Source organism: Stigmatopora nigra, chromosome 15, assembly GCF_051989575.1.
Source record: "Stigmatopora nigra isolate UIUO_SnigA chromosome 15, RoL_Snig_1.1, whole genome shotgun sequence".
Taxonomy (NCBI): domain Eukaryota; kingdom Metazoa; phylum Chordata; class Actinopteri; order Syngnathiformes; family Syngnathidae; genus Stigmatopora; species Stigmatopora nigra.
This window is the reverse complement of record NC_135522.1, coordinates 11,878,114-11,904,884: the sequence shown is the minus strand read 5'-3', so window position 1 is coordinate 11,904,884 and position 26,771 is coordinate 11,878,114. Positions and strand designations below refer to the sequence as shown.

The following is a 26,771-nucleotide window of genomic DNA, read 5'->3' as shown; positions in this document are numbered from 1 at the left end:
TATGGGACAAGGAGATGAACAGCCATGCACACTCACACCCATACATAGGGGCAATTTAGTGTCCAATCAGCCTACCCCATGCATGTCTTTGAAATGTGGGAGGAAACCCACGCGGACCTGGGGATTGCATGCAAATATTTTCCAGACCATCAAATCACTTTTTGTTTGACACAAAGACAAAAGTAAAATGCAGTTCCTAAATGTTTTATTTATCAAGGCAGAAAAAAAAAACCTGCCGGGGCAAGAGGTCAAATCTCGGATTCTGCAAGAACAGTGAGGTTTTTCGTCCTGGCCGTGGAACAGTGGATCAGCTCTATAGCCTCAGCAGGATTCTCGGTGAATCATGGGAGTCCAGTCTCCTGCGCCAGGGCCATAGAACTGCCATCTATGGAGTTTTGAGGCTTCATTCCTTGGTAGCTTGTGACCTTCCTGTGTCGCGTTTGCTTCAAGGATTTTCTCCGGGTTCTTTGGTTTCCTCCCACATCCCCAAAACATGATGCTCTATATCACCCCTAAGTATGAGTATGAGCGAGAATGGTTTTCCGTCTCCTTGTGCTTTGTGATTTATTGGCAAACCAATTCAGGGTGTCCTTATGAGGATTAGCGGTAGAGAAAATGAATGAAAAAAAATAATGATCAAGAAGAATAAAAATATTGCATGTAGACAAAAAAAATAGACAGATCAGTTGAGTGTATTTAATAAACTTTTATTTTTAAAGAGCACAAAAACATTTGATTATATGGGATGTTATTTGGTCATGCCTGACAGCCAACTGAGTTTAAATAAAGATTGAGAGGTTGTGTCTTCTTCTTCAGCCATTTGTCGGAAGAGGCTGCCGGGTCGACTGTCTGCTGAGGAGGGTGTAGTAGACTGCAAGAGGAAGAAAAAAAAAAATCTCAATTATCATTGTTTGTTGAAAAGTAAACAACAAAATTAAATGGAATCTAACGAGAGCTCTAGACCACCAAGCAGCTATATGCTGTTCCAAAAGCCATCATCTGCATCATGATTTTAAAATGCAATCCAGCTATGATTTCATTGATTATTACACTATTCTATCAGGAGCAACTGTGAACAATGGGGCTTCAATTAACTTTATTTTGATTGGATGATATAAAATGGTTGATTCAATTTTAATTAGGAATCAGTTGTTAATCATTGGTGATTGCAGTTAATAGATTGAGTTACTTGGCACTACTTTCGAGCAAAGGAGGGTATTCGGTCTATAAAGGATAGCAGCGTAACTAGAGTTTTTGGTCATAATTCCAATGAAAAATTGATTCAATTGCGAGAAACTGCCAGTGCACCAAAGACAAACGAGAAAACAAAAAACATGCACACGCACACACACTGACAAACTTGCCTTTCTGTCTCCAACTCAAAATGTCTGGGAAAGTTTAACAGACTACATTTAAGCAGGATTACCACAACATGATACCAAAATATAGATGATAATGATCAGTCTACAAAATGCAAAGCAGAGCTATTACTCACCATCTGGTGCTGTGACCTGGAAGGTTTGGTGGTCAACTTGGATTTGCGTGTATCAGACATGCTGATGGGTAACAACCCAAATCTATGAAGAACAAAGCTGTTCAGATATTTGGTACACTTCCCCATTTTAGCTATCATGTATTTTTTTGCATTTTTTCTGCATAACAACCTTTCCTGACAGCCACTTGTTCATTTGCATATACCTATACTTGTTTATTTTTTACTTATTTATTGATTATGCTTTATTATTTATTGATTGTTAATTTGGTTGTTGTTATTTGTGCACTTCAGTGTGAAGCTTTATACCTTATACTTATATAATGTCAATAAAAGCATTCAATTCAATTTAATGAGGATGAAGAACATGGTCTTGTGCTAAGACATCTGCAGATTTTCAATATGGCACGCAGTTTGCAACAACGGGTCACGGAGGTTGATGACAACATGGTCGGAGCCATTGAATTTGGTAAGTGTGGCTTGACAGTGTATGTTCTTGTACAAAAGCATATTTGGATAAGAAATTTGTATAAGAAAAGAAACGGTGGTCACCATGTTCCTTGTTCACCGAAAATCTCTCCCAAAAGTTCATCCTCATGCCCCTACAGCCCCCCCTGAAAATTTCATCGATGATCCAATGCCCCTTGAATGATAACTGGAGTAAAGCTCCAAATAACATGATTTTTTTTATTGAATAAAGCGGAGAGGAACTATATTCACTATAAGCACAGTATTTAAAGTAATTACTTTTGTATAGATTATGTTTATGTATTAATACATTAGGCTTTTCATATTCATATAACTGTAATATTGAATAAATACACTTCTTGAAAATTGTACATGTGTAATTGTATTTTTGTATAGGCGCGAAAACGTAGTATGGTACTAATAATAGGGGCATGTCTGTTCTACAATATCCACGATATTCACCTGATTTGAGTGTTGGACATTGGAAGGATGTTGTAAGGCTCTTGAGAGTTGACACTGCTGCTCTGTGGAGTAAATGACTTCTCTGAGCCAGTCACAAGCCCATACAACACCTAAAAACAAACATTTCATGAACACTAAAGAACAAAATCTCATTAAATGCACTATTTTCTTTACATTTGATAACAAAAGCTCAAAGTATATACCGATGTTCTTTGAGACAAACGATTGAGGTTTGCATTCAGACCCGGTGAGAAAACATCTAGGTCAAAGGGATCAATGTGATTTTCCAGCCAATCACAGATCTGTTGCATCCTGAAGAGCACAAAAACAACATATGGATGTTAAATCCTTTCAGAAAGACTAATTTATTGCCGGTATTCGCATGCCTATGGTCAGGCGGCCACGCCGGGAGTCGCACGGCTACGGGCAGGCTGCCTAGTGGCTCTAGGCACACGGCCACGCCAGTAGTTGCACGGCAACAGGCACGCGGTCAAACACGCATCAGTGCATATACTCGTACTACAAGTACGTATTCGTAGAATCACACTGAAGTGTATATACTTCAAGAATAAACTTGTAGTACATTGACAAAATAGGAAAATCTCGGTTTAACCATTAGGACCTGTGTTGGAAGTATTTCTAAAAAACTGGTTTCTTTAATGCCTAGTGAAATATTGGCGCATTGTAATGAACACTTGAATTCCAAATCTTACATATAGCTACTTTAATGTCCATAATTTTTTAAGCCATTCAATTGTTTGACGACAAAGTATGGATATTGCCTTTGAAATTTACTCTGCTGTTACCTAGGGTCTTGATATGATTTGCAGCTTTTTCCTTCCTCTATTTGGGCAGACAAAGTGGTATAAAGATAACGAAGGTCAAACATCAGCTGCAATGCTCTGTTCTGAGTCATTGGAAAAGCGTTTTCCTGCAAGCAAGCAAAAACTTGGATGTGAATAAATTAAGTAGGCTTCTTATTTGGAGAACTGAGAGGTGGTGGTGGCTGTTCGAAGATTTACCTTTGGTACCTGCTGTGTGAGTGTCTGGTAGTGCTGCAAAGTTTGATCAAGACACATCTGCAGAAGTTCCTGCATGGTAGCTTCAGGAACTGTGTGACCACCCACCTTGTTCACCTCAACACACAATTGGAAGAGTAGCGAATGGACGTACAAAGATGGCTGTGGAATGTATAAACTTAGCATGAGAATCTTTTATGTACCGTATTTTCACGACTATAAGGCGCACTAAAAAGTCTTAATTTTCTCCAAAATAGACAGGGCGCCATCTATATGGACCAACAGTAAAGTTGTTATTACGATAAAAGAAAATAAATCAGTCGATAGGGTACACCATCCTCCACACCTCTCACAACCACGGCAAGCAGCACCCGACTTTGCTATTTTTCCCATAGAAAAAGTACTGCGCAGCGACTGCTGGGATATATAGTTTTTTTGTCAATACACCCAGTATGACGGCGAGCACACTAATTTGGTGCTCGCCGTCATTCCGGCTGGATTTACTAAAGAACCCCTACCGGTAGATGTAGTAAATCAAGCAATCTATTGTCCTTTCAAAAACAAAATATTCTATTAACTCTATTAATAGGAGCGAATGGGCCTGTTCTTAAAATGGCCGACAAATGACGACGTCTAACTCTGTTGCCTCACAACGCGCATCAGAAATCTAGTCTGTATACACGATACCTATGGGAATACCAAGCAAAAAAAAAGGAAGACAACAAAGAATACAAATTTCCTTTGTTTTCTTTTTAATAAAAAAAATCATAAAATAATTTTATTTATTGCCTTTTATTTTTAAAACAATCGTTCGCAAGTCCGCCAACGAATTGTCCGCCGACTAAATGTCTAGTCACGTTAAGCTGATTTGTTTTGCCATGCCTGGCCACGTCTTTAAAAAATGGTGCATCCTGTGTGTGTCAAATACAGAACCCGTTACTGACACTGTGGCTTTAAATGTGATGCGCCATATAGTTGTGAAAATACAGTACATGAAAAGAAAATAATAAAATGGTCTCATATTAATTAAAAGCAAAGTGAATGGCCGACCTGAACAGGAAGACGAATCTTGGATGTAACACTGCTCCCTGATTCGGCCTCTTCTTGAATCTCGAGATCTTCCCAGTGTGTTGCGTTTGCCAAGATAGCACCAGCAGAATCTGCAAGAAGAGCTGTTGCAAACTCTTCCATCAGCTTCTAAAACATCACAGCAAATAATTTCAGTCATTCAACATGTACTAGAATATTAATTTAAAAATAACAGATAAGATCTGGTATCAATAACATTAATATGAAAGATAGTTATTTATTACCAGTATTATTTTAGCCAATAAAATATCTCTGATCGCCTTACAATTCTTGTGACATTGTTAATACTGTATTTTCTCGACTATGTGGCGCACAGCATTTAAAGACGCAGTCTCAGTAACATGTGCTATTTCTGTACTTGACACACACACAAAGTGCACCACATTAATAAACGCAGCCACGCATGGCAAAACATAAACCAGCTTAAACATACGGACACACGCTAAAAACAAGTTTTAAAAAAGGAAACGGAAGCAAAACTGAGTTTGATTGATTTATTTAACCAATTTACAATGTACTCATGTCTTTTGATCAATCATCACCCACAAATCCTTCAAAGTCCTCATTTTCCGTGTCCGAATTGAACAATTGTCCAAATGATTCATCAAAAACCCTGGGTTCCCTCTCTTTGTTGTCAGTCACTCACATTGGCAGACACGTTAGTCCAAGCGGCCACAATCCATTTGCACATAGTGGCGTAACTCCTCGTAAAGCTGTGTTTGGCACCTATCAGCCATCATTGTGGCCGCTTGGACTACCGTGTCTGCTTGCACTGTTGTTCGAGCTTTTGCCAAAGCCGGCATTTCTGTCGAGCCATATGGCAATGTGAGTGATTGTGACAACGAATAGAGGGAACCCAGAGTTTTTGATGAATCATTTGGACAATTGTTAATTCGGACACAGAAAATGAGGACTTTGATGGATTTGTGGGTGATGATTGATCAAAAAACATGAGTACATTGTAAAATGGTTAAATAAAGTACAACCAAACTCAGTTTTACTTTCGTTGCCTTTTTAAAAACGTGTTTTTTAGCGAGTGTCCATAAGTTTAAGCTGGTGTGTGTTTTGCCATTCCTGGCTGCGTATTTCGGGGCGGTTTAAATGCGGTGCGCCATTTAGTCGTGAAAATACGGTAACAGAAATCTGATCCAAACAACGAATGATTTATAAAGGATAATCTTGAAAATGATCTTTTTCCATATTACTGTATATATTCATGTGTGAAGCCTGAAATGTGACGAACGTTGAAAAGTTCAATGGGGCCGAATACTTTCATAAGGCACTGTATAGTATGGTTAAATTTGGCACTCTTTGGGTGGTGATGAGCAAAATTAACTAATTTAAAAGCAGTAGCATGCTGTCTCTAACAGTAGCATGTAGCATGCTGTCTCTAACCCTAACCCCCTAACCCTCTAACACACAAATATGAAGCATTTACCAATGCAGCGTTATACAAAAAAAGTTGAATTGTATACATGTGGTTATGCAAAAATCCTCAATATAAACAAGAATAAACTAAAATGTGGAGATTTGTTTGATTTGATCATCTTTTTAGTAGTACGCGTGCTAAAAAAAAGTGTCAGCACACGGCTGAATATGCTTAACTCCTAAATTCTGTCGGTGAGCCAGATTAAAAAGGGTGTGGCTGGACCTTAGGAGCTTGAGCACCCCTAATTTAACCCAGTCTTTAAGTACATTAACTTTTTTCCCAAAATCTAAGCAGTGCTAATGTTTAAACACCATATGTTCACACCTATAGGACGCACCAAATGAAAAGGTGCTATCTCAGTTGCAGGTGCAATTTCAGTTTATTGCCGATAGAAAAGGCGCTTCGGCCAAATGGACGTGCCGGAATGGTCATGCTAGCACGACACTTACGTTACCATGCATGCTAGCGTCTCATCTCATTTTCGGAACCACTTTTACCTCATTAGGGTCACGGGGGGTGCTGGAGCCAATCCCTGCCAACTCTGGGCCAGAGGCGGGGGACAACACCCTAAATCGGTGGCCAGCCGATCGCAGGGCACAAGGAGACGGACAACCATGCACACTCACACCCATACTTAGGGGCAATTTACAGTATCCAATCAGCTTACCACGCATTTTTTTGGAATGCGGGAGGAAACCGGAGTACCCGGAGGAAACCCACGCAGGCCCGGGGAGAACATGCAAACGCCAGGTTAGGGTCAGAATTGTCGCCGTAGGATTTCATAATGGTGATTCCGGCTTTGACGAAAGCTAAAACTATGGTGCTCGCCGGCACTTTGGCCCAGGCATCAGCAATCCATTCCAAATCGTGGAATACTATGGTTGCCATCCGAGATCCGTCACTCCCAAGCCATCCGCATCGCTGTTTCTCCCTGCTGTTATTTCGTGTTTGATCCATGGCTTGAGTCCATTTTTCAAGCGTTCACACCCGCATTCCCATAAAGCCTTTCCTCTGTTTAGCTTTAAGGAATTGTTTCTTTGACTATTGAGATTGATTTTGACTGCGTGCACACGGAAGTCAACTGCTTCGCTACTCGTGTGAGATGTTTTGAATGGATTTACCATAATGCTTGGAATAGGCAGGGAGGCTATTTTTAGGGTGAACATCCGATGGGTTGACCGCAGTAAGTTGTGTGTCGACAAGAAATGAAACCAAGACAGTTAAGCAGTCAGGGTCATACAAAACTTTGTATGTAGTGCATACACAATGCCCACCGACTGATTGGGCGCCCCCTCCATTTTAGAAGATTTTAGACTTAAGTGCGCCCTATAGGTGTGAAAATATGGTATTTTATAAATTTCAATAAAACCTCCCAAAAAATTGGCATACTAAATTTGTATAACAGTGATGGCCCTGATGATAGTACGCATAGATTGAAGTAATATTTGAGACCTCAGTAGCTGTAAGGTCTTTTTTTACCACTGTCCTGGCACATGCAAGTGCTGATTTTTAAAAAATCGTTTACCTCGTCTGACTATATTGTATCTTAGCCTTTTGATACATTCTCATTTAAATATATTGATTTATTAAAAAACTAAGATAGCACTAAAACTGTAAAAGAAAAAAAATACATGCATGTAATACATTGAATATATGCTGACTTTTGAGAAAGTCGTGGTCCAGATGCGGTAGGCCTCTTTGCTGCACTTGAGAAGTTCTTCCTTTAGCTCTGCCCACTTGGCCTGAGCCGCACTGACTGGAGTGGCCGCATTTGCTTTACCTAACTTCTTGCTCTGCCTCAGGGCCACTTTTTCCGTGGCCACACAGCCGCTCGGTTGTCCCATAATGCATTGTTTCAGATTGGGACATAGTTCCCCCATGGAGTGACACAGCCTCGCCATGAAAAGGACAGAACTTATGCTGGCAGGGCTGGGATCTAGCAAAGGTTTGGCCAATTCTGAATGGATGGCAGCGATAATGTGGTGAACACAGGCCAGGCAGCTGTCTCGTAAAGCCTCTTCCACTGCCGGCGAGTCTGTGAAGCGGTTTAAGGTAGAAGCTGACGAGCCATCAGTACATATTGATAATGGGGTTGCAATGGTTTTGGAATCAGAGCCTGTAGAAAAAAAAGGAAGCATTAGAGTAACACAATTCCCCCTATGGAAAAAATCATTTATTATCAATTTTCATTCAGACAGGCATATACAAATAGATATGGGCATTCAAAGTGTATTACGGTGTTGACTCCATTTTGTCCAATGTAAACAGACAAATACGCTACCCCACAAACACAAAATCTCTCAGGAATAGTCTTTTTTTTTTTTTTTTTTTTAGACCCGGGCTCAAATATAAATAAATAAATTCAGCACGGTAACCTCCTAGAGCCGTACATTTGCAATTGTTCGTTCAAAACCGCATTCAAATCGGATGTACGGTGTTGTCTCCATTTTGTTCGATGTTGACAGACAAACACTAACGTACACATACACACATTCTCAGAAATAGTAATATGTATAAACAGTGGCGGTCTGTGCATTTTCTCGTAACACCTCCAACGGGTAAAATCCACTTCCTAGCAGCATTTAATGATTAAATACAAATACTGGAGCTTTTGATACATCAGACCCGGGCCCGGAGTATCATTTCCTCGGTAAAAAGACAGCGACGAGCGTCGATACCTCCATATACGTCCATACGCGAAACGGCAAAAATAGCACTAAAATGGGGTAAAATCCACTTCCTATCAGCATTTATTGTTTAAATACAAATACTGGAGCTTTTCAGACATTACAACTAGGCCAGAGGTGTGATTTCCCCGGGAAAGGACAACGAGGGACATCAATGGCGAAACAGCAAAAATTGCACTAGAATGGGGTAAAATCCACTTCCTAGCAGCATTTAGTGATAAAATACAAACAATGGAGCTTATCAGATATCAGAACTTGGCCCATACACACATATACACATACATACATATACACATACATACATATACACATACATACATATACACATACACACATACATACATATACACATACATACATATACACATACACACATATACACATACATACATATACACATACATATACACACATACCAGTCCTCAAATACAGCGAGTGTCACCCATGCCTTCTTGTTTGACATCCATATAACGTGGAAAGCGCTTTTCATCACATTCTTCATGGCTCGAGGGTTAGCTGCCCGGTAAACTAGCAGCGGCTTCAGCTTGTAGCTCCCTTCAGCATTCGCCCCAAGCATCAAAGTTAGGCGGTCTTTAACCGCTTTATATCCGGGCATTGTTTTCTCCTCACGGCTAATGTAGGTCTTCTCTGAAAATTTCTTCCAAAAAAGACCAGTTTTGTCGACATTGAAGATCTGCTTAGCCGAATAGTCACCCTCCTCAATGATCTACTTAAACACTTGGGGGAATCGCTCGGCAGCATCTTTGTCCGCAGATGCCGCCTCTCCGGACACGGACACTTGGTGGAGATTAGCCCTCTTCTTGCAACGGGAAAACCACCCGTGGCTGGCAGAAAACGTTTCTTCGGCAGCACTTTCCCCAGCCTTAGCTTTGACATCATCAAAGATAGATTTGGCCTTCTCCTGAATGAGCATAAGGCTCAGAGGAACATGCCGCTGCTGCTGATCCTCGAGCCAAATGATGAGAAATTGCTCCATCTTTTCTGTTTTTCCCTCGTCTTTTATTGATTGTTGATTGCATCAGCACTGCACCTTTCACGTGTTCCATTATACGCTCTTTCTGCTTAGAAATGGTACTGACGGTCAAATGATTCAAGTTGTATTCCCGTGCAATGCTCACCACTTTCTCACGCACATCAAGCTTCTTTATTGTTGCCACTTTTGTTTCAAATGAAATGGCTTGCCTCTTCCTTGCACCTCCCTCACTAGAATCCTTTTGCTTTTCACCAACCATATTGAATAATGGATGCACGAGATATTTAATCATAAAAATGAAAAAGATTCCTTGCGCACTGTAGATACGCCACACACTTCCACATTGCAGAGGAAGGTAGATGCTGGGTGATCTGAGCTCTCACAGCGCCAGGCGTCGGTATTAAGGAAAAAGGCGCGCAGTACAAAATCTAACTTACCGACATTTTTCGACATAAACGCAATGCGCAGACATGTTCGTATGTACCGTTATTCCTGAATCGAATGTTTGTATGTAGGGGAGTGTCTGTATGTACATAGATATGTATATACACAAATATATATACCCACAAACCCATCCACCCACCCACCCGGTCCCACCCAAAAAACACACCCACCCACACACACACACACACACAGACACACACCTCCCTCACTAGAAGCCTCTCGCTTTTCACCAACCATATTGAATAATGGATGCACGAGATATTTAATGATAAAAAGGAAAAAGGTTCTTTGCGCACTGGAGATAAGTCACGCACTTCCGCACTGCAGAGGAAGGTAGATGCTGGGTGAGCTGAGCTCTCACAGCGTATTAGCGGCAAAAAAGAATACTTGAATAGAAGAATAATTGTGTAATTGTAAATACATTTCTACTTGCTGGAACGCATATATGAAAAATCATAAAAGTTCACTGATGTGTAAAATAATAATAAAAAACAGAAAAACTGATTTGAACCCAACCTGTATCCTGAGAGGGAAGGTAGTGCTGGAGGTCCTCAAGACGTGCTTTCAGCTTGGCGTCAACAGAAGAGCAAAAGCTTTGTACACAGGGTGTGACACCATTGGTCTTCATTGCCAGAGCACTTTTTTGCTGTTGCTGTCCTTTGTGGGCTTCACTAACCCAACCCGCATCACTCTGCAGATCCCCTGGAAAGTCTGTCCACATGTAGGCAGACACATCTAACTCAAACTGTGCTTCCCAGTTATTGGCAGTCTGTTCTGCAAGGTTTTTCACAGTGGAGGTGAGGAGCTGAACCGAGCTCATTGAGATGACTTTAGTTTCTTCTTTGGTGATAGCCTTGTGAAACAATGAAAGGGTATTGAATACATTTGTTTTAATTTTGTTAAATTATATTGTATTTGTATTTCAGTAATACATGAGCTGCAATGATTAATCAATTAAATTGAGTAAATTTGTTAAAAATAAGCTCTGAATTAAATGTTTCTACTTTGATTATTCATTTAGAGTGGTGTAGTAGTGGTTTGTTTTGGAAGCAGTCATACGTCTACTTACGAATGCCCTATAGGTACAACATTTTCAGGTTATATTTTTTTTATATGCAAATAAGTGACTCAAGATACGAAATAGATCCAAGTTACGAAATCCCCCAAAAAGTAAATGCATTTTCTTATCCTTTATTTTATTTTGAAAATATTGTCGTGGATTTATTGATTCTCAATTTAGAACAGAGCTACCCTTTCCTGGGCTTCCATTTCATCGCTCTTATTTTATCTCCTATAATGAGAACAAAATCATTCAATTCAATTGGCTGTCTCACAACGACCACGATCAATGTTTCAAGATCCCGTCCTTGACATACCTGTCCTTCTCGGTTAAATGCTCCCTTTATTAATGATTGCAATTCCCCTTAAAAACCAATTAAAAGCTGTACAAATACAACGCGGCACATATTTTCACATAAACAGGGCAAAAATAAATAATTTCCTTATAATTTTACTCTCATTTTTGATATACAAAATTGGGATATTTTGATCAATCTCCTGCAATTTTGTCCCCGGTACATGGGTGATCGTTTATTGATTACAAGAATAAACACTTTTTTCATCTCCTAAAATTAATCTGCAGTGCATTTAATGCTTATTTACCCTCAAGAATGAACTCGATTAATCAAACTAATTCATCAGATTAATCGATTTCTTAAATGATGGCTGCATTGCTATAATACATATAATTAGATTTAACCATTTTGTGTCTTCACAACACTAACTTTCATAATGTTTTTTCTTATACGGAGTACTAACCTGTAACCGTTGAAGGAAGAGCTGTTGCAGAAAGTCATCCCAAATGTTCAGACGGCGATCCAGGAGCCGTAGACACACTTTGTTCCAGTGCTGACTGATTGAATCAGCAGAGAGAAGGTCCCAAACAGCATCTCTAATGGCTGCCAGCCCCTTCAGGCTCTTTACATAGACCAACAGGCTGCCAACTCCATAAAAGATGTCCTCCTTACACCTAAAAGAAGGATTATCAAGATAAAATCCTTTAGGTATTCCAAATCAATCACTGGCACACTAGCATACTAAAAAAATGAATTATTAGGGAAAACCCAAAGTCGAGCTGCAATCTTTCAATACTTTACATTAAACATGTTGGAACCAGAATGCATCAATCTGGCTAGTCAAAGGTGGCTAGTAATGCGTAAAAATTGACTCAATTACTTTTGATCCGTTACATTTACTTGAGTACCTTGCTAAGAAAAAGTTACTTCTTGGAGCAGTTTTGCCACGCCATACTTTAAAAAAAAAAAATGTATCAAAGAAAGGTGACTCTTACTCCACCACTTTGGCCTACATTAAGTTGTTACATTTTTCCTCTTTATTTTACATGTACTTCATTTTTGACCGAGATATTTACAGTGCCCCTACCAGTTTCACCAATGAAGCGAAGTGACAATAATCACAACTCCATTATACCAATCAGATGTAACAATACAGTCATATGATCCACTCACATGACACACAGGTCTCCGAAATCCTATAATGCTGAGCTGTTCAATCACATGGCTGTAAAATATTAACTCAGTTAACAACATTACTGGAAAAAACAAAAACAAAATTCAGATATCAGCCTCTTTCCCAGTTTTTGTTTGGCACAGATAGACCATGTAAAACTGAAGAGATCAGCATTTTAATTTTATGGTAGGAATTATGTTTTCTCAACTAACAGATGCTCATACTCTTTACGAAGGGTGGTTCCTTTCATGTGAAGGGGGTGGGTACGTTAAACATTTTAATGCTACATAGTAGTTCTGCTATAATTTATTATAATTTAGACCAGGGGTGGGCAAACCGGTCCTCGGGGGCCACTGTGGGTGCAAGTTTCTGATGCAACCAAACCAGCAAAGACACTTTAGCCAATGAGATTTCTGCAGAAAAGAAGAAGCACTTGACGGCAATCCACTGATTGCACTTTTAGGTCACCAGATTGGTAAAAAGGTGTCCTCTTTATGGTTGGAATGAAAACCTGGACCCACTGCAACCTTTTGTGGAATAGTTTGCCCACAACTGATTCGGACTCTCCCCTCGCCCATCTAAACCCAGCAAAGGCCCAGGTGCCAGTTGGGAAAAATACTTTGAGTAAAAATTTTTTAAATAACCTTAGTCTTGCGTAAGACTTTTACCTAACTCTGGTTGCACCATATTGAGAGAGTAAAGCTTACGTATCAATCCATTGTTGTAAAGTGTCCCGAAGAAGTTCTCTCTGGATTGGTTCTGCCAGGGTGCGAAGTGTCGGCTGGAACTCTGTGACTGAAGAGGGCAAGTACTTGAACCAGCTTCCTGTACTAGCATCTTCCTGAAGCACATGCTTGTCTTTAGCTGAGGGGAAACACAATTGAAAAGAAGAACTGAAATACCATAGTAAAAAAGAGAAGGTTTCCATTTCTACTCCTTTTAATAACTGGTCTGTCCTATGTGATGGTACGCTACATTTTTCTTGATATCATTTATTTGTCTTAACTTCATCAAAACAAGATTAAAACAAAACATCAAAGTAAAAAACTCATTTTAAAGTTTGTTTCCCCAAAGGAGAGTAACAAATCGATTTTTTGTCCAAATAAATGAATTGGATTTGCGAGAGCTCAGAAGATGTTAGCCAAATTTGATATAAAAAAAGCTACGCATATACGCTTTTATCAACAGAATAATGACAGTATATCTGAAACAGATCTCCCGTCATCTAGTGTTGTGAGCGGGTACAATGTCTAGACCCCGATTTTAAAAGGACTGGCACTTTTTCAGATTTATTTCAACGCAAAAAACATTGTTTTATAGTTGGGTCAATATAGTAACTTAAAAAAAAGAACTCTACTGGCTGACCCGGAATCTACAGGCAACAAGCCCACAGTTAATTGATGTAAATAATCAGCCCTGACACAAAAATAGGGCTTTGAGGAACCATGCATATACAAAACAAGAACATACCTTAACAGATTTCGATTTAATCCATCCACAAATAAGGAAGGATTAGAAGTTTTAATTCTGCAATTAATTAATCGAATTTATTGCCTGGTGTATACTGACCAAATTGTTTTTATCTGCGGACAAATAATGAAAATATCAATAGGTTCATTAATGTGCAATCCCCTATTAAATAAATCAAATCAAAAGTGGCAATTTTAATTCTGAAGTCAACTAATGTTAATCAATTATTCAGGCTTGAAAAAACATTGTGCTCAAAGGTCGATACACCGTCCGTACATGGCTACTATGCACGTACCAAATGTAATTCAGATAAGTCTTCGAAAGGAGTAATTAAATCCATAGTGCTATTTAAATTTCCTATTGAAATCATTTGTACAAGGTTTTTTTTTTAACTGCAAAAAACTGAATTTAAACACTGGTTTGTAGACTTTTCACATTCACTGGAGAATTGTGAAAATTGGGAATGTATAGAGATCAACGTTGCTGTGAGGTTTTTTTTTTTAAAAATATACTTTAAGTATTACATTACAAATATTTACCTAGAGATGTGGTACAGGTGACATTTTGCAGTATGGAAAAGAGCAGGCCACAGCTAAGGGTTGCTTCCCCTGCCCTACCTTCCCCCTCAGGGTGCATGTAGAAAACAGCATAAGCTTGAAATAAAGTGGTCACTAATAGTTCCACTAGGCTACACACTTGGGCTTTGATACCAGCACCTGAAAAACAAAAAAGAATGTTTTACAAAATAAACTGAGGCTATTCAAACTGGCCATAGACAACATACCACTCACACCCGCCGGCATGGAGCTTTGTGTTCAATCAAACTTTAGATAGTCAAAAGTCTGCATACCTTGAACGTTAATTTTTTCATGCACCTCAAAAACAACTATAATCTTGTAACTTTTTTTGCCTAATATTACTTCAAGATCATCATACTACAAGAGTAATTCAGCATTTATACAGACCTTCGGTATGCAAATCTCAGTTCGTGAAACCAAATAACCTCTGGTTCACGTAATACAAAAATAAGACCAAAAAAAAAAGACTTTAATCTTGTAATATTCCAAATTTAAACCTGTAATATAGTAATGCATGACTTATGTTTGACCATTCTTGTATAATATATATTTTTTCTTTCTGTTTGGACTTTTGAATGTTGAGGAAGGTTCCAGGTCTGGCAAGTGAAGTCACATTAATGAGAAAACTGAAATATGAATTGTATTCTTATATTTAATCTTCCACCCTTCTGCACTGTAATGAATTTAAAGTTACTAGAATATAATTTTATTTACACCTATTGTTTAAAATGTGCACTACACCTTTTGTTGTGACCACCACCTTTTCCTGTTCATGTATTCCCACCTAAAGTTTGTTTCCGCCTACCGCAAAAAAATGATTTGCCCGAGCGATGGCACGTTGTATCAGCGGGAGACTTCCAGATGAACATGAGCTCAGTCCGTCCGCACCCCCAAGCGGGCGGCGGCCATTTTGAGAAGCGTTCGGGGAGTCTCCCTCAGATAACCTCCATCGGCTGGGAGTCAAAAACTACTATGTTGCCTGATGCTTCCTCTGTATGAAGATTATTGTTGAGGACCCAGCCTTAACAAAAACATATTTAATTGTCTGCCTACGTATCATTGCTGATATCTGTGGCAGAAAATGAACCCAGCCTCATTGTTGCTTCGGCAAAAAATTCAATGCATGACATTGCGATACACAGCATATCTAGTCAAACTGGCACATTGTGTCACGCCTGATGCTTTTCATGCTTGACATTGATTTTCTATGGGAACCAATCATGCGACAAAAAAATGCCCATCTGAACGCAGCGTTAAAGTATAAGGTAGGTGAACTCAAGTCGGTCGTAGATACAGTAATACCCCGATTGTTGCGGTTAATGTATAAATATAATGTATTCGCTTCTGCTTTTGCTCTGTAAAGGTACATTGAAAATAAAGAGAAATCGCCACATGCAAAACTGTCTTTGTGCCTGCTTTGTGGCCCTCCACCAGCCATCATAACACTATTGATTTAAGAGATTGTAAAAAGAAAAAGTGGACTATGGCCAACTCTGCCTCAACTTATTCCCTCTTCAGCGCCTATTGCAAATTTTCCTGAACTTCAATTGTCTTGAATGTGCTTCACAGAGTATGTGAGAAAGAGCTCTAATTGAGGACTATCAATTTCCCAAAACTTTTAGTTCCCTAATAGTTAAAACTTTTGTTGTGATCTGTATGACTGACTGATAGGATGTCTGAAGGTAGATCAGGTCAAAAGAGGAGTGAGGGTTAGTAAATACAGAAGTTGTAAAGAAGAAATTAGATTCAGAAATAGCATTAGGGAAAACATCCTGTTGGCATGATGTTTCCTACCATGTTGTGGCTGGTTGAGCAATTGATGAATAGATGCCTTTCGTGCTAACAAGAAATCAGCAAGTGCCTTGCGTGGGGAGCTGTCCTCCAGCAGCATCGTGGACAGGAGGGCCTCTGCAATGGCCTGGTCTGAAACCGCACGACCCCGCAGCAAAGACCTGCTGTCTAAAAGAATGGTGGACCTGAATAAAAAAAAGAAAGTGCAGTTGTTGAACTTATTTCATCTAAATGTACTTCCTAATAAAGATATTACAAACCATTTTTTAACAGTTTCTATTGGCTCTCACAATTGTCATTTCACAAACTCCATTCGCAACACGGCCATTGACCAAACATTCAGCCAGCTGTAAATTTAAAACTAAATTTTGAATTAAGTTTAGTGTAAGATTAGAATAAATTTCTTAAATGTGTCCGGATTGTAATCCAAGTTCATTTAAATTTATATATGTTATGTTACGAGCGCGTAGCCATGGAAAAAGTCTCTTGTGCGCTCTCTCTCGCCCGCCCTCGCCTGCCCGTCCGCGCTCTCTCGCCCGCCCACGCGATTATTGACAATAATCTAGAGAGGTGCAGTTTTTTCTTTCTGAAAAACTGAAATATCAATTGAATTGCAACTATATTGAAAAGTCTAGTCGTACAGAGTCACTACAGTCTAAATATCTCTCAAGAGGCTATAGAGCAAGCTTTCTTGCCTAACTTGCTTTATAAAGGAAAGAAGAACATTCATAAAACTGAATAGCAAAGTTATAGTTACTGTTATCAAATACTATAGTGTTCCCTCGGTTATCGCGGTTAATGGGGACCGGGACCACCCGCGATAAGTGAATTTCCGCGAAGTAGGGATTCCCCTTCAAAAATGCTTAATTTGAATTTAATTCAAAAAAATATAAATATACTTTTTTTTTTAAATGACCCCCCTGTATACAGTACATCATATAGAATACGGGCAGAGAGAGTGAAATTCATGTTATAACAAAAAAGCCTGTAAAATATGTTGTTTCAATGTAATATTTGTATTTTTTTTTCCAAAAAAAATCTGCGAAGCTCTGAGTCCGCAATAGCTGAACCGCGAAGTAGCAAGGGAACACTGTATATTTCTAAAATATCATCCCTATAACGTGTAAGTAAAGCTGTTTTATTAAAGTGGCGGACAGGGTTTTTGTTGGGTTTTTTTCAAGAAATGTAATAATTTTATTAAAAAAAACTTTTTTAAATCCTCGAAACTGCTTTGACCAAGAGACAAGTGATGTGTAGTCAGTCTAAAGTATAATAGAGCTAAAGTATAATGGAATATACCAGTGTTAGATGCCTAGCATGTAGGCTAACTGCCCTAGTCAATGGCCTAGGAACCACAACAGCATGGCTTTTTCACCATTAAATCGATATTATTTGAACGGAGCCCAAGATGCTGGGTCTGTCCATCTCGTTTTTTCTGTAAGTCAAGTTATGGTGCTTCAGTCTCCTGTGTCAAGTTATACGATAAAACCTTGTATTCTTTGGAACTTACTCCTCTGACTCACTTTCAATTTAGTACTCTTCATAAATAAGTAGTATACTCATTTTGAATTCTGTCAGACACCCTTTTGCTGGCTCCTGTGGAATCAGTCATCGTTTCTTAAGAAAACTGTTTCGTTTTGTACAATTTCAAGTTTTAGATCTGTGCAAGTATTACAATTTTATTTGTGAATACTCTTTGACAAGAATAAATCATTTAATTGGTGTGTAAAAATTCTGACAGTGTGACTAGTGTTGAATTTGTATGCTTTTGACTCGAAAGCTTGGTACAATGTCCTATATTATCAATATAACCCTGGACTGCATATTGAAAACAATTTTGCCTCAATCTGCACAATTATTGTTTCAGAATGAATCACTAAAAACACTGCCTGGAAGGGCTTTTTGCCAGTGAAGTCACAAAGATTGTCAGCTCAGCAACCATAACTAAGGTGGGTGAAGCGTTGGTGAAATGTCAACTGAGTTCTAAACTCTTTTGAGCAACAATAATTGAAAAAATATTTTCTTAAATGAACAAAATGAACCATTGTGTTCGTGAAAGAAAGACGGAGCAGCAACTACCTGAAGTGACCCATTGTGGCTACTTGCCGGACAAGGATGGGGAAGCGGGCAAGGGCGGGACTGTAGTGACCTCCTGTGGAAGCTTCCAACTGAAGGAGTGTGTGGAGATGACCACACAACAGGTAGAGACGAGTTGCCTGAAGGAACTGGGAGGCCTCTACAGCACTCCAGATTCGCTCGGGAATCTCCAAGAGGAGCTTGATATGAGATGCCAAGGTGTAAAACTTGTCCTGCTGTTGACTCTAAAAAAAATTAAGTCAGAAGAATGTATATTTAAGCAGGCTGATTATTTTTTTCTCATGCATTTACTCTTTAATACTACGATTCTGACAATTGAGCAATCTAAATTGGCTGAAATAGGTACACTTTTTGGTCCTGCAGGTGATCAAGTCTCTGAATGCTATGCTGAGCCCAACTTGGTGAGACGCATTTTCTGTCATTTTCAACATTCCCTTTTCATTCAATTTGATCGACTAAACCTCCCGCTTCATTGTGCTATTTGTTTTATTCCTTCCTTTGTGTGTTTCAAATGGAGTGATTTTTTTTTGTTTAGGTGTGCCAAAATAATTAAATTTTTATCACATTCATATAGAACATATGTCTCAAACCTTTTATAATACTTCATTATTATTATTGCACAATGGACAATAAAAAAGTAGTCGTACCTCGACTTATACAATTAATTGGTTCCAGAACTCATAAGTTGAGCATTTCGTAAGTAGATGTACTGTATATCTAAATCAGGGGTCTCAAACTCAATTTACCTGAGGGCCGCAAGAGGCAGAGTCTGGGTGAGACTGGGCCGCATCAGGATTTCCACAAGAAAAGCGCCGATAAAACATTCCAACGGTATCAAATATCTTTATTTTTTAACAAAAAATATTGGATTAAATAAAGTAACTTAAAGATTAATAAAAAATAAATCAATAAATCATTAAAAAAAAATTAAAAATGAAAATACAGTAGATATACAGTGGCTGGCTAAGTAGAGAAAAGTAATTATTTTTATTCCGTTTCAAATGTCTGTATTAACAGCTCTTTAAATTTTAACTTTCTACCCCCTAACTTGAATGGAACATTGAACATGAAATATTCTGGACACAGCTTCTCTTGTCTACTTCTTGCTGCTAGAGACCTAGCAGCGCTTCTTCTCACATGGCTGAGTCACATTTGGCTTGAGGGAGGAAGCAGTGAAGACCCTCAATAGAGCTTGAAGATGCTCATCAGTAAGTCTGGACCTATACTTGGACTTATTGAAGTTCAAGGTGGAGAAGAGTTTCTCACACAAGTATGTGCTGCCAAAAAGGCACATGGTCCGCTTGAACATTCGGGAAAGTTCAGGGAAACTGGGGGTCAACTCTCTCAAAAATTGCCCAAGCTTGTCTGCTTCTCCACTCACCTCCCTGAACTTGGCTTTGAGTGCAGAGTTGCACTGCAGGTCAATGAGCTCCATTTGAAGCTCAGGAGGGGCATCTTGCACATCAAAGGAGAAGGGGTCCGCAAAAATTCTAAATGTGGCTTTGTGTGTCTTGAAGTCTGCAAATCTGTGATCAAATTCCTCCTGCAGCTTCAAAACACATATTTCTCACCACTGAATGGTGTGCCTGCATCCACAAGAGCCTTGCATGCTGGGAAATGGAAAAGGTTTGCCTGAGAGAGCTGGGCTTTCCATAGCAAAAGTTTAGTGCAGAATGCTTTCACGTTGTCATAGGCAGGACTGACAAGTTGCCCCTGGCCTTGTAGCTTCTTGTTCAGTACATTAAGCTCATGTGTGATATCAACAAGAAAAGCTAAGTCCATGAGCCATTTGGGATCACTTAGCACAGGAACAGCAACCCCGTCTATCTCCATGAAGTCTTTTGCTTCTGCTCTCAACTCAAAAAATCTCTTCAACACATTTGCCCTGCTGAGCCAACGTACCTCAGTGAAGTAGAGCACATCCCCATATTCAACAAAGAAATATTGCACTCCCCACTTTTCTTGAAACTGTCTGTGCTCATCACTGACCTTTCTCTTCACGGCAGGCTTTGAAACAGACATCTATGGGGCTGTAATATGTGTTTACACTAGGAATGAGTCTCGGATTGAATTTTTTACTGTTCTGTGGCGCATGCGCACTTTCGCCCTCCGATCGTATTGGATTACGGCAGCTCTCCGATTCGAGCGGAGTGAGCGAGGCACTGGACAGCCCGGCCAATGTCCCACCCTCCAGAGCCGTATACTTCACCGTGATTGGTTCATCCAGCTCCGAACACAGTGTCATTGATATCAATCTTGCGGGCCGCACGGACATTAATCTTGCATATTAAGACGCGGGCCGCAAATTATCGTCCCGTAGGCCGCATTTAGCCCGCGGGGCGCGAGTTTGAGACCCCTGATCTAAATGCTCTAATTTGTTCCATGGTCCTCACAAAACCACCAACTAAACCCTTTAAAATTGGTCAAAGTGTCCCAATTTTGTATGAAAGATGTGAGGAAACACAAATATGAGAGAAAATTATTCAACCCGAGGTCGTTGATAGGCAAGATTCTGTAAGTGTCTGCGCCCCGTCTACGCGTCGTACAATTCATGATTGGCTGGTGACTAGATGACGTCACTAGATGACAAAAATATATTTTTAGTATTGCAGATTTACAAAAGGTAGTTACAAAAATATTTGTCTACGTAATTCTTACGCGATTTTCCCACAAAAAAGGATACGATGAAAATAGTCACAAAAATAAAATAAAAAACCTGATCGACCGCCTCTGGTTGATTATGGTTACTATGTTACCCTTATAAGGAATTTAAAAGTCTTAAAATAAATAAAGCATATAAAAATATGTCCTGCACGGCTAAAATAGTTTCCTCCGGGGCCATTATTCTGGGAGACATACCACATTTACTCGCATATAAGCCAACTGCCCGTATAAGCCGTACCCTTATTTTGTAAATAGAAAATAACAAATTATTCAATTAGAAAAAAATAAATAAGTCTATCTTGATAAGAACATGATGCTTTCGAATTACAGAAATTACAATTTTATTACTAGAGGTTTAAGTTGTTGTGGCAGCCAAATTTCTTCTAGTGTCAAAATATCTAATTTCTTATGATGGTTCTTATTACTCCAAGAGTTGCCACTTTCAAACAAAAAATAAAATGAAAAAGATATAAGGGGAAATTTGTTTTAATTCAAAATCGAGGCCACTCACGTCTGGTCAGTCGGAGCACGTTTAACTAGGTGTAGACGGCAGCAACCTAGGTAAGATGGCCGAGACCACCTGCGATGAGTGAATTTCCGTGAAGTAGGGATTCCCCTTCAAAAATGCTTAATTTGAATTTAATTTCCCACCCCCCCCCCCCAAAAAAAAATGTTATTTATTTTTTTATTTTTTTTTATTTTTTTTTTTTTACCCCTGTATACAGTACACCGTATAGAATACGGGTATAGAGAGTGAAATTCATGTTATAACAAAAAAACTGTAAAATATGTTGTTTCAATGTAATATTTGTATTTTTTTATTTTTATTTTTTCAAAAAAAAATCTGCGAAGCCCTGAGTCCGCGATGGCTGAACCGCTAAGTAGTGAAGATAAATTTATGCGGCAATTGCATTGGCCTCATTTAGCATATAAAGGAACGTCAATGTTTGGAGGCATTTTCAATGGTGACTCAAAAAAAAATGCAAAAGTCACTCACAACAAAAGAGAAAATAGAAACAGGCAATCTAGGCACTGTATAAATGACGTTTGGAGCGGCCCTTCTCCCCTATTGTAGCTCTCCTGACCTCAGTCATTTTTTAAATAGAAAAAAATCCGCGAACAAGTGAATTCGCGAAATTTGAGGAAAGACTTTCTTTCAACATCACATTGATCGTCTCTCCCATGAACGATTGAATAACCGCACATATCATAGTTTTAAATGGCATATTAAATCTAGAATGTGTTCATCTCTTTCTAAATATTTATGTTTGGGACCCATACACAACACGCACAAATTGCAACAGAAGCTCCAGTCTACCTCCGGAGTGCAACCGCTCACAGGGGCTTTGCCTTGCTTCAGTCGGTGGCAGTACTGGTACATGTTCTGGATGGAATGGACAACACTCCCCGAGCTTTGCCTCATCTCCCCAATGGTGTCTGCGGCGTCAATTAGGTCCCGGTAACGTTCACCCACCATCTGCCTTAGTTCCTCCTTCTTTTGCTCTATCTCACCGCGGACTTTACGCTCGATGCAGCGGATGTCATCGGTGCTGTAGCGCTCGAACACAAACACCGGGTCTTTAATCTCCAATATGTTAAGGGACAGCGCAGTTGCATCAGTCATTGTTCTTCCAAAACAACTTCAGCAACTACTACATGGAATCCATAACCCGGAAAACGAGAGACACATTTCCGGTTTCAACGTCGTCAGCTGATGAGACTTGACCGAAAGAGATTTGCGACACTGCCATAAGGCCCATTATGTGATTTTACTTCCGGGTTTTACCGAGTTACGGAGCCTCGAATAGTTCTAAACAGTGCTTCGCCTATTCGATATTTTATCAGAGGCTCTTTGTGACGTTTACATGTGGAGCACCGGCGGATGGAAATAACAAAATAAAAGTCGGAGGATCTTGCTAGACATTGAATATTTTTTTTTCATTTTAAAGATGTTTCTATAGAAATCTTTATTTGTTTATATCAGTAATTTCGGTTAAACATATCATATATCAGACAAGCAGTGATATTTGAGAAGCGATATTAAGTTGATATCATCTCATGTAATTTCTCCTCATTAGGGTCGGGGGTGCTGGAGCCAATCCTAGCTTTCTCCAGGCCAGAGGTGGGGGACACCCCAAATTGGTGGCCAGCTGATCGCAGGGCACAAGGAGATGGACAACCATGCAGGCTCCCGTGCGTGTTTTTTTGGAATGTGGGAGGAAACTGGAGTATCTGGACGAAACCCATGCAGGCCTGTGGAGAAAATTCAAACTCCACACAGATGGACATCACCTGGATTTGAACCCAAAACCCCAGAGCTGTGAGGCTGACGCACTAACCACACGCACTCCTGGGCCACCCAATTAATTTTATAGTATTTACAAAAAGTGCAATAATTACTGAAACAAAAGTAGGCAGGTGCATAAATTTGGGCACTCCAACAGAAAAATTACATCAATATATACCTTCCTTTTGCAGAAATAACAGCCTCTTAATGCTTCCTATACTTTCTAATGAGGGTCTGGTTGAAGGTGGAGAAGATGCTTTACTTTGTGTTGTAATGAACACATAGACCACCTTCTTCTATTTGTGAATTCTTTCATTCTCTCAAGTGGACAGAATAAGCTACAAACTTGATTCCAAGACAATAAAACAAAGTGAAAACAGAACAATGAACAAACAAACACAAATTAAAACACACAGAGACAGAACATTTAGACCAGGGGTTGCCAAGTCCGGTCCTCGAGAGTCCCTATCCATTCTTCCCTCATCCAGTGTGTTTTCCTTATATCTCCTCCTTTACCACATCTGAATCAAATGTTGAACTCATCAGCAAGCTGTCCAGAAGCGTGATACTGATCCAGTTCATTTGATTCACGTGTCTTGATGGAGGAAGATATGGAAAACTGACCGGATAGGGACTCTCGAGGACTGGACTTGGCCACCCCTGCCCTAAACCATGTTAAACAATCTTTGTTTTCAGGTCATTTGACAGTTGTTTTGAGGCTCACATGTTGCCACTCCTCAGAGAAGATGCAAAGAGGACAACAACAGGCAGCTGGACACCTTAAATACCCGTTCTCATGATTTGGCTTCACATGTGCGTGTAGGTCAAGGGTCAATGAGGTTACCAAAAATGGTGTTCCAATAATTTGTGGTCGAGGTATTCAAATCAATAAAACAAATGTATGCAACTGCCTTCTTTTGTTAGTGTAATTAATGCACTTTCTGCAAATCCTAGAAACTTAATTTCACTTCTCAAAAATCACTGTGTTTGTCTGCTATATGATATATTTAACTGAAATTGCTGATCCGTCCAAACAATGATCAGTTAAAGCTGGGTCCTCAACGATAATCTTCATACAGAGGAAGCATCCGGCAACATAGTAGTTTTTGACTCCCGGTCGATGGAGGTTATCCGAGGGAGACTCCCCGAATGCTTCTCAAAATGTCCACTGCCCGCATGTCCCATTGTTCATTCATATGGTTTTAAGGACAGCACAAGGTATTGTACTGATTAAAATAGCACACAAAGGATACCGTTTATACTGTGGTGCTACATTGACCTATGGACCCACTAGATCCCACCTTGTTCTGTTTTATTGACCCGATAAATTTTAGTTTTCTTTTCTTCCCACTCTCCCATGAGCCACCACATTTCGAGCTATGGATTGACTGCTGGCTAAACATTTACTCTCCTCATAATTTTTATTTTTTGAGTCAGCAAACGCGGAGTTATTACGTCGAACAGGTAATACTGCCAACATGGAAAGAAATTAAATAAACAGAGGACAACTACTTCTGATAAAGTGGCAACTACTCCAAGTAATGGCTAATTTATTTTTGTTTATTATATGTGGATTAATATAAGATTTTAAATTAAATATCATTTGTGTTCGGTATATACGTTAAGTTTTCCAATTATTAACATAGTTAGTCATTTTATTTATCTGTAAAGAGATTGTGTTCTAAATCTGAATCTTGCCAGCCTTGCTTATTGCAACCCCTCCAAGTGTACTGGAAGATATTTGAGTTTGTGGACTGAAATCAAGGTTTGCACTAATTGTTGCTGCGCCGACCTAATTCCTAGCTTAATTATTTTTATTTTTAGTCTTGTGCTATCAAGCGAATAATGTATTTACTCGCATATAAGCCGACTGCCACTATAAGCCGCTTGGGAGTATAAGCCGCACCCTTAAAATTGTTGAATTTTCCAATTGCATACAGCACAACACAAAATATATAATGCAGAACATATAAATTCTTAATTTTAACTTGTGGCTTCTTTCATAGGAAATGAGTACTATGGGACGAAGAAAAGACTTAGAAGTATTTGAGAGTCAGTTCAATGATGTGATTTCCAGACTGGAGTCCAAACTATTGTTTCAAACAGAATGGGACATTGGCTTTGTTGTTATCTTCTTCGTCTTTGTTGGCAAGTATCTTGATTGTATGCCACTATATGCCAATGTGTATACACTGTGTATGTGTGTGCATGTATGCGTTTTTGCACTGCAGTTTTACTTTAGGCTTCGCAGGGGATCCTGATGATGTTGCTGTGTGTTGTGATAGGTTTGATTGTGCTGCTGGTCCTTCTGGTCTTGATACGATGCTGTTGCTGCGAGGCCAAGGTGAATAAGACATTTCCTTACATCTAGTGAAAAAGATATAACAAAGAACAAAGCACTCAAATATAAAAATGAAATAGTGGTGTGAGTTTTGCTGTGTGGCTGTGTGTCTTGACAGCCCAAACGACATAAAGTTGGCATCGAGAACGTGCCCCTGGAATCATGACAGATGAACTACACAAAATGGAGGGTTTTCATCGACTCCTGAGTAAAACATTTCACAATGTTATTTTAATGTGTTCTGAAATGTGTTGAATCACTACGTTTATTTTTGTTCCTAACCTAATATCTTTCTACTTGTAGTGTACTCCTGCAAATTGCACAACTTCTCTTGATTGCACGTCCTCTGAATGGTCTTGTCTTGAGTATAATGTTTTTAATATATTTGGCATGAAATTACGTACAATAAATTAAATATAAATCATATTGAAAATTCCACTCCCTTCCTGTTGGTAGTTGATGTAAGGTGTTTTATATTTTACGCAACGTAAAGAAACTGGACCATATTACATAGGTTATTGATGGTTGCACTAGAGTGAAAGAAAATTTAGGTAAAATTCGTTTTGGTTCATCTTAAAATTTTATTCCAAGATCCACTTTTTGTGAGTACATTTGCCTTAAAGGTGTTGAATTTTCAATTCCGCGCATATTAGCCGCCCCGACTTACAATTTTCATCTCCATATGTATGGTTTTAATAGGAGTATAAATGTTACTTTGAAAGGAAAATCTTGAGAGAAATCATCATGTTATTTCTGAGATACTGTATGAATCAAAATTATATTATTAGGGTTAATATGCCTGTCTTTCTAAATTCAAAATATCAAAATATTTAATATGAAAAAATAAATAAATCTATCCTAACGAGAACCCGATGCTTTTTAATATAAATTACAATTTTCATACCAGAAGTTTGAGTGGTGTGGTGTCCA

At 39.1% G+C, this 26,771-nt stretch overlaps 2 protein-coding genes across 3 annotated transcripts; one reads left to right on the top strand and one right to left on the bottom strand.

The window, feature by feature from the left end:
- Nucleotides 1-686: 686 nt before the first annotated feature.
- cog1 (component of oligomeric golgi complex 1) lies at nt 687-22,985 on the bottom strand. 2 transcript variants are annotated; one of them, XM_077733758.1, is made up of 16 exons: nt 22,532-22,985; nt 18,532-18,773; nt 16,456-16,637; nt 14,623-14,799; nt 13,321-13,477; nt 11,903-12,113; nt 10,601-10,937; nt 7,621-8,075; nt 4,492-4,638; nt 3,445-3,603; nt 3,229-3,353; nt 2,626-2,734; nt 2,423-2,532; nt 1,496-1,577; nt 1,365-1,388; nt 687-871 (listed from the first exon to the last, which is right to left on the bottom strand). In XM_077733758.1, the coding sequence occupies exons 1-15, from the start codon at nt 22,835-22,837 to the stop codon at nt 1,380-1,382; spliced, it is 2,808 nt and encodes a 935-aa protein (XP_077589884.1). In that variant the 5' UTR covers nt 22,838-22,985; the 3' UTR covers nt 687-871; nt 1,365-1,379. The 2 variants fall into 2 exon arrangements, with proteins under 2 accessions (XP_077589884.1, XP_077589883.1); XM_077733757.1 differs by lacking the exon at nt 1,365-1,388.
- smim22 (small integral membrane protein 22) lies at nt 22,798-26,495 on the top strand. The gene is made up of 4 exons (XM_077733760.1): nt 22,798-24,964; nt 25,507-25,648; nt 25,786-25,844; nt 25,960-26,495. Exons 1-4 carry the CDS (start codon nt 24,782-24,784, stop codon nt 26,005-26,007), a joined length of 432 nt encoding a protein of 143 aa, XP_077589886.1. The 5' UTR covers nt 22,798-24,781; the 3' UTR covers nt 26,008-26,495.
- Nucleotides 26,496-26,771: the final 276 nt, after the last annotated feature.

Coding starts and splice junctions, on each gene's coding strand:
- cog1 (XM_077733757.1), bottom strand. CDS start 22,837: ATGACTGATGCAACTGCGCTGTCCCTTAACATATTGGAGATTAAAGAC. Junction 18,774..22,531: donor TGAGCGGTTGCACTCCGGAG/GTAGACTGGAGC, acceptor AATTTTTTTTAG/AGTCAACAGCAGGACAAGTT. Junction 872..1,495: donor CCAGGTCACAGCACCAGATG/GTGAGTAATAGC, acceptor TTCCTCTTGCAG/TCTACTACACCCTCCTCAGC.
- smim22 (XM_077733760.1), top strand. CDS start 24,782: ATGGACCCACTAGATCCCACCTTGTTCTGTTTTATTGACCCGATAAAT. Junction 24,965..25,506: donor GGAGTTATTACGTCGAACAG/GTAATACTGCCA, acceptor CTTCTTTCATAG/GAAATGAGTACTATGGGACG. Junction 25,649..25,785: donor TATCTTCTTCGTCTTTGTTG/GCAAGTATCTTG, acceptor GTGTTGTGATAG/GTTTGATTGTGCTGCTGGTC.